This window comes from Cariama cristata, unplaced genomic scaffold (genome assembly GCF_000690535.1).
Source record: "Cariama cristata isolate BGI_N322 unplaced genomic scaffold, ASM69053v1 scaffold19067, whole genome shotgun sequence".
Taxonomy (NCBI): domain Eukaryota; kingdom Metazoa; phylum Chordata; class Aves; order Cariamiformes; family Cariamidae; genus Cariama; species Cariama cristata.
In genome coordinates, this window is record NW_009626313.1 from 31,769 (window position 1) to 40,118 (window position 8,350).

Genomic DNA, 8,350 nt, shown 5'->3' on the forward strand with positions numbered 1-8,350 from the left:
GGTTGTACGACTATCATTCCAAAACGCTTCTGTTGCACATCAGAAACCAGCAGATGCTTTATTGTTCAGAATTCTGCAATTGGGAAAACATTATTTAAATTAATCACAGATGGAGATTAGGAGAGGCAGAACAGGAACAATGAAGAAGCACAAAGCCACTGAAGTATCTGAGTGCTTGTATGGATCACAACTGGACAGACAGCAACATGCCAGTCGTATGAAGCGAGAGCAGCTTGCAGTATCTGAACAAGAAAGTGGAGATGGGGACAGGCAAAGAGGAGGGAGGATAAATTTTTTTAAGAGCTTGATTTAAAACCCGGCTCTCAGGCACATATTTTACTTAACTGTAATCCATATTATACAGTACAATATTCAAGATAGCTGCTTGCAGAACCATGAGTAACCATCATAACCCATGAGTATGTCCCTTTCATCACTCACTCCTCCTCCCATTCCAATTAGCTAATGTTTGAAGAGAATCCATATGCTCTCCAGCTATCTACGCTTTCCTTGAACACAATGCTTTTGAATCTGCTTAGGATGAACAGACAAGACAAATTACTACCTAGACAGCAAAATACCCCAGAAACAAACTACATCTCCCAAGATGCAGCTACAAGCACAAATGCTATTTTACACACTAAACTGACACTACTTGCTCTCTGTATTTCAGCTGGATCACTTCAAATCCATCAGCAAAACCATTTGCCCTTTTACCTTTGAAGCAATTCTGGTTTTCTACTAATCCTTAAGTACACTGAAGTCTTACATATTCTTGGATACTAAACCATTTGTGCCCTTGCCAAAGCCGCCTGACCCTAAAACAATACTCTATTTACAAATGGGGATAATTCAGCTCATTTACACCTTCAGAATAAATCTAGTTTACTACTTCTACCCAAAATAATGCACACAGACACACACAAAAAATGCCATGAGCTCACCTTCAGTATTTCAGGTTCTTTGATGTCTAGAGCTCCTGTATTCAATCGCTTTTTCATACTTTTATGCAAATTGAGATATTCATGAGTACGTGGAGTAAGAAGCCAAATCACACAGACAGCTATCATAAATCCAAGGGCCATTCCAAATAAGAGTCCACTTAAGTAGCCAGGGAGAGGAATAATAAAGTAAGCATAGACTAACAGTGTTAAGAAGTATAAAGTTTTCACTGGTATTTTAGGCTGTTGCACATAGGGATTATTTTCATCTTCACTACTGAGCATAGTACCATTTTCCTCAGTCATCTCAGGATCAAGCAAAGTTTCAGTAGGATTATCAGTTTTGCTTTCATCCTCTAGCAAGGAAAAGTCTTCAGAATATAGTTCACAAAACTCCTCATCCTCTCTGCTTGCTAGTGCAGACAATGAACATTTTTCAAGTACGAGTGAAGTTTTCGAACTCACGTCCTTTGTGCTTACAGACTGAGAGCTTTTGGTCTCTGTCTCTTTTGCGTGCTCCTCAGTCGCTTTCAACTGATCATTCTTATTCAGGTTAGAGTCGCTTCCATAGAAGTCCCCTTCAGAATCACATTCTTCTTCCTTAATGCTGTAGTTGTTATTGCTTTCCAAATGGCCATTCAAACTGGAAAGGTTTGAGAGTTCTGAAGCACTTGAAGATAAGGCTTTGGGCCTGTGGCTACTACTTTCATCACCCATTATTTTACTGAGCAGCTGAAAAGGCTCATAGATTACTTCAGAAAGGCGTCTTTTAGTATCTTCAATTTTAGCCTCCATTTCAGGTACTTTAAAAAAGGAACGAGTGTCAGAGGGAGATGTCAATGGAGATGAGGGGGCAGTTTTAGAATCACCACCTGTAGCTCGAGGTTGAGTGAACTGTTTGAACAGATGCAAGTTCAGTTTTGAGTCAGGTGGCCTGTAAGACACGGCTTCAGATTCTTGTTTAGAAGTGTCTGTAGACAGAGATTTCACTAAGGTTTTCATTAACTGTCTATGTCGCATCGGTGGGGTGGGTTCTTTTGGTTCCACATCTGTTGAAAGGGACTTGACTAAACCCTTAAAAGGCTTTGAACTAGAAACTGTGGATGATCCAGTAGAGCAGACTACTGATCTGGAAGGGGATGAGGATGGGGAAGACACCAGGCTGGATTTCTGTTCCACAGGTGGTGGGGCACCCGATGAGCTAACTGTATGACATGAGTGTGATGATGGAGACAGGGCTAGTGGCACTGCACTGAATACTTGGGATGTGGAAGGAGAATCCAACAGCTTTACAGTCTCTGCAGCTGGAAGAACTGCAGGCGATGAGGACAGCAGTGATGCAGAGTTGGCCACGTTAAGCGAGGTAGCTGGACCAGAAAAATCATGGCCGGTATGCTCAAAGCAGAGGTCTTCCTTGGCTTCAAGTGCTGTTACAATGCTTTGGTCATCTAGTTCCTCATCAAGAAATTCCTTAAACTCCTCTTCCTCCTCTTCTTCCTCCTTCCCAAATGCAGAGAAATGAATAGTGATGGTTTCTCGGGAGACAGATCGTTGGACCTGCACTTTTGGTGCTGACTGCTTTGAGGACATTTCACCAGTTTTCTCTGCATGGCTACTGTTCTGACTTGTCATTGCAGGTCCCAGAGATGTGTCAGAGTCTGTGAAGAAAATGTAATACTATGTTAAATTCATTTTTCCCCCCCTTCAAATACCCTTATTTTCAAGCATTAAGCCAGACACAAGAGACAGGTTATACGCAACAGGTCAGTCAATTGAAAATTAAAACACTCTGGGCACTCTTCATCTTACCAGATTTAAAGCCATCTAGTCAAATTATGGGTTGTTACTAAAGAAATTGACTGTAGATTTATTTCATTGCATAAAACATACCTGTATTTTAGTTAATAACCCCTTCACATCCGCTTAACTACCTCATTCTTAACATCATTGAATGAAAAACCAGATTCAAAGAAAGACAAGGAGAAAAAAAATGCCTAGGACAATTGGCAATCATGGAGGGCATTATCAGACCCTCTTAGACGACCTTGAAGGAAGAATCCGACACAATTTTAGCTAGGGAAAAAAATCAAACCACACAACAAAAACCCACAAGCAGAAGATACTTATGCTCGAAATTACACATCTAGGTTACTGTTTGCTAGTTAACATATTTCCATCCAGCACAAAATGGCAATATTAAGAAGTGTCATGCTGTTAAAATTATCAAGCGTTTTGAAACTAGAATTCATCTCTGATGCGCCATCTTCCTGTTTTCCCCATTAGATGCACTTCTGAGTTCCAGAAGCCCCATCCTACCCCAGCACACTGAAGGTCTTCACTCCTAACTCTCAGTTCCTTCTACATACAATAATTAATGCTTTCTATTTATTTTAATAAAGCAAATTTGAAACTCAAAGCAAGGTCAGAAATATGTAAAAGTCTTCATGTGTGGGACAATACCTTCTCTGAGCTGGTCTATAGGAAGTAGAGATTTAAATTGTATTTTATCACGTGTGTTACCATGGTTTATGGTTGGACTCAATGATCTTAAGGGTCTTTTCCAACCTAAATGATTCTATGATTCTACATAGCCTTTGTCTTTCCACATTTTGCAAGCTATGGACAAATTATCAGGATACACAATAGTCCAATAATTGCAGGAAAAACAAAGCATAATTGGGACAGAACTTAATTTTAAAAGTTATTCTCTTGAATTCTAGGACTAGACACGTTTTACAAAAGTATTTTAGCAGAATCCCAGTAGCTTCAAACACTTCAATGATGGACTGTATCAAACTAACTGTTGTCAAAAAGACATGAGTCAGACTTCCACAGATACAGCATGTTTGAGATCTACCTCAGATAACGTATATACCCAAAGAATTTATTACTGCTAGCAGTTTTGGTTTAAGAATCTGTAAGGACACTTCAGTAGAGGCAACTGTTCTTCTCACTGATATAGCGATAGTACTTTTTGAAAATACCGATCTCTGATCAGATCAGTGCACACAGGCTGCTTATGCAATAGATACGCTAACATACCTGCCTTTTACATCTACAAGTTATTTCAAGTATTTTATTGACCCATGAAAGTGGACTTAGCATATATTTACATGGAGAGGAAAAAAATTACACATTTAAACCAAGGCACTGGTGACCATACACAAAGATGCATCAGGAATTACAAGATTACTCTGTCTTTCCGGCCGTGAGGCAGTACTTTATCTTCATTGTCAAGACAGCAAGTTTACCACTTCAGTAACTGAATTATTTTTCAGAAGCTGTTAAAATGCTGTAATCAAACTGTCAACCTGAATTAATGAGAGGCCTTTGCTGACATTTAAAGAGCAGTTCAGAAGAACGATTATCTGGTGGTGTAGAAATGTGCAGTTCACAAACAGTTGTGATATCAGATTGTATTATCCAGCAAGCCAGTGCCACCTGGTTGTCATCATCTTCCTACTAAAGGTTGTAGCCCTTTATACATTGTATATTATACAATGTAGCCCTCCATTAGCAAATGGAGCTGTTCATGTAAATATTTTTAACCTGTCAGTAAAATGAGCTGGGTTAAACATTTTAAAATAGCAGATCTTTGCTAGCCAGCTTATCCAGTAATGTTGGCACAGAAACGAATTATCTGTCCACAACTTCCTCCTCACTACAGTTGTCCATTTTATAGCTCCTAAACTGTTTACTAGTTTATTCCTTGCCGCTTCTAGCATTTGTGTGCTTCCCAATCAGGTTGTACAGAAGGATCTGGTCTCTATCCTGCTGCATGCAAACTCTCCAGAAATTTTAATATCAGTTTTCAGTCCCAGTTCTGCTGTATACACCGGGGAGCCAGTTTGGGTTCAAAGAACCAAAAGAAGCTTTCAGAATCTAGTCACACTTTCAGTTCACACCTAACCATTTTTCTGACAAACTGCTTAAGAGACAAAATTCTGCCTCAAGATCAGGTTCTGACTTCAGCTTTTATTGTGGAACTGTCTTCTTCTGTCCTCCCCATTATCCATCTGACACATCAAAGTAGAAGTATTAAATGGAGAACTCACTTTCAGTGATGGAAGTGTAACCTCCAGCCCTCTTCAGGACTCAGCAGATTGTTACCTTTCCTGACATATCTGTGGGTCAAGTAGTTATTTATGCCAATAGTAAGAACGCTCAGTTATTCAGAAGTTCAGATATGCATTTATCAGTCATACGTATATATAACTTGGCGAGTGTTACAGTTGGTAAGAAACTTGGTCTTTCATTTCCCTGTTGGATTAGCACACTTGGGAACCAGCATCATACAGAATCCATGCTTCCTATGGACACAGTTCCATTTCACATAGTTCAAACTGCAAATTTCCCAATTTTTTTTAAACAAATGCATCCAAATTATTTTGGAGAAGGAAGAAACCTACTACTGGACAAGATATGCATTCAACTCTATTTCAATTTCACTAGTGCTGGACCATCAGCTATCACACATCCCTAAGATTTTCTGCCAGTTGTGAAGCTGCAAGACTAGGAAACCAGAATTTGAAAGTACGAAAGACCTTACACATCTTCCAGGTCATTGAGCCATTACAACACTATATACTAAGGAAGGGGAAAACAATAAAACCAACCACACAAGAGCTATGCTTGCACACAATGCTGTTGGCATCATCCTGAAATGTCTGACCAATTCTCTTCTGCTCATTCAGCACTAACTTTGCATCAATAATACAGCAACACAGGATAAAAATATTAACTACTCCTCCCACTCCCAAATAACATTTCTAGTATGTTATTTTCGATCAGCTAGCAATTCATGGTTTTCCTTAGCTCTTTAGCACACTGTATTTACACTGTACAGTTAATTACCTTGTGTTTAAACACCAATTGCCATGTTGTGCTAATGCAGTGCTAATTACCTGAAACAGATGAAGTTTACATGCACACACCAAATGTACTGAAAAAAAAGGTATTACTGCCTACTGAACAAGCAAGAATTTTTTACATCATGATTAACCAGTTAACACAGAAAGGAAGGAAATTCTTGATTAGCCAATGTTTGCCTACCCTTAAACACGTTACTATACCATGATTTATGTCTTATAAAAGCACATTCTTAAATCAGCACTATCAACAGGGCAGCAGCAGAACATTAACATAATCCAACTGCTTGCAGTTTGGCAGCCCATGACTTACAAGGTAACTCGGTAGTATCCAATGCCCTCAACATCTGGCCCAAGTGGTATTTCTGTTGAGGGGACTGGTTTCCAGGAAAAACCATTTCTATTTGGGCAAATAATAATTTTTAGCCTCCTCTGATCTTGCTGGAACTTTCTCAATCAATCCTTTTTATAGGCTGGTTTTGCTACATGGCAGTTCATGCTTTTCCCAAGTACAGCTGTTCAAAGCTGTATCTTGTATCAAATTTTCAAACAACTGGTACATTTTAAAAACAGTGTACAATACAGGAGAAAAATTGTAATGCTATTTACTTAAGAGACCAGGTGTGTTTTGGGCAACAGCAGGTATTTCGTTACTGGCATTCTGAGTATCAATCGGGATTACAACAGTAGCGTGGTGTCTACATTATCCCAAGCTTTTAACAACTCTAACCCCTCTCAACACCAGATAGCCTTCTGAGAGTAATTTCTCCCCCACAAACACAGGATAGGGGAGATTCTCCCCTGCTCTGGGCAGGCTCACGTTTCCAATCCATTCCTGAGCACAATTTCTCTTTTTTATTGCAAAGGATTTGGGTTTTTTTCTTTCAAAGTAGATGTTGAGAAGCTTTTCCATAGCGAACACAACAACAACATCCCCGACTTCTTCCACTGCTACCTCTACTGACACCTCTTCCACTAGGTGTTCGGTTTTGTTAACAAAGATATTTCACCAGGTTCTTGAACCGTACATTTTTACCCCTTAAATCATTCTAACAGATCCACCTCTTGCTGATTTCTGGCTACATTTTCCTCACTCATTGCTTCCCTTTCTTCCTACTCCTCAACTCCTCTCTCAGCTGTTTGAAGACCTGGTGCTCCCAGCCTCTCCACTTGAAGGGGCACAATTCCAAACCAGCTGTTTGCAGATTACATCAATACTTGCAGAAACATAGGTTTTCATCGATCCTTCTTTAGAAAGCCACACTGTCCTCACCTTCTCTGGCTGCCTCTTTAGGTTTTTGTTGTTGTTGATTCTGAAGATGTAAGGTATCAAGTTTTATTTATGTGGCAGGCAGGCCTGAATAATCATCTTAGATCCTCAGGCTTCAAATGATTCAAAACATGAACTTTTACCCGGAAGGGAAGGAGGCTGCTAGGAAAATATTTCCTTTCCCTCAAAGGTTTGAACTTTGGATGCTTTTGCAGGGTGGAATGAGAGAGCTGCCAACCCACGACTGCCACTTCCACTTCTTATGTTAAGGCACTTGCACCGCCGTCGCCCACGTAACAGCAGTTCATAATCCTCACCTACAGACATTGCTTTTAAAGTGCTACAACAACAGGAAACAGCAAGCCAGGCAAACTGCACACACGCTGCCTGGGAATAGAAAACATTTCTTGCCCAGCCCTTTCCTACTGAGCGGTGAGGCAGCAGAGCGCAGGAGCTGAGGATGCGTTTTTATCCAGAATACGACACGTCTCCCCCACGCCGTGATGCACCCGCTGACCAACAAGGACACCCAGGGAGAGACCAGGTGTTGGGCAGCACTGGTCAAGTTAGACCATGACACCTTTTATAAGGTCCCGACAGTAACATGTGCTCTTGCCTAGACCAGGAATGACTAACTGGGAATGTTTATAGAAATAGCCAAGCACCCAAGCCATCTGGCCTTTTGCCCACCAGCACAAACAGCCTTCTCCAGAACTGGCAAACCCTCTTCCTTCTCCCTGCAGCGGACACCCCCCCCACCCTCCTTCAGCTTAGCCTCTGAAACCACCTACTTCACAGCACTGAGAAAACACACGGTGCACGGAAGTGCCTGTTTGAGACAATTATACTATCAGCTTTATAAATAAAGCAAAATAATTATTTTCACATTAACGATTTAGAAAGTGATTTAACCAATACACAAAGCTGCAAACTAGGAACTAACCTAAAAGAACTGGTCAAAGTTGCATACACCACACGTTTTATTCCCCCATATACAGTTCAATTTAGCCACATTTACTAATTAAAGGATATTCAATGCAGCAATTCAATGTTTTTCATAATAATTCAGTTGGAGAAACAGGACTGAGTAACTAAATTCACACATATTGCAACAGCCAACTATTCCAGTCACACTGCTGTTACTTAATGCAACATCTACGCAAGGGGGAAAGGGTATGCCATATTAGTAAAACACTTCTGTAAAAATCTGCAGCAAGGTTCAAAATTCAGAGTATTTTCCCTGCTCGTTGCTACTAAACACAGACCAAAAA

The 8,350-nt window shown here is 40.3% G+C and overlaps 1 protein-coding gene across 2 annotated transcripts in view; it reads right to left on the reverse strand.

Annotated features, from left to right (window-relative positions):
- The window catches only part of TEX2 (testis expressed 2), a 30,416-nt gene extending 27,825 nt beyond the window's left edge, over positions 1-2,591 (reverse strand). The window contains exon 1 of one of the 2 annotated variants that reach the window (XM_009703994.1): positions 945-2,591. In XM_009703994.1, the coding sequence (XP_009702296.1) occupies positions 945-2,573 (1,629 nt within the window). In that variant the 5' untranslated portion in view covers positions 2,574-2,591. The remainder of the gene's footprint in view (positions 1-944) is intronic. The other variant, XM_009703993.1, reaches the window with a different exon arrangement.
- Between the last annotated feature and the right edge of the window lie 5,759 nt (positions 2,592-8,350).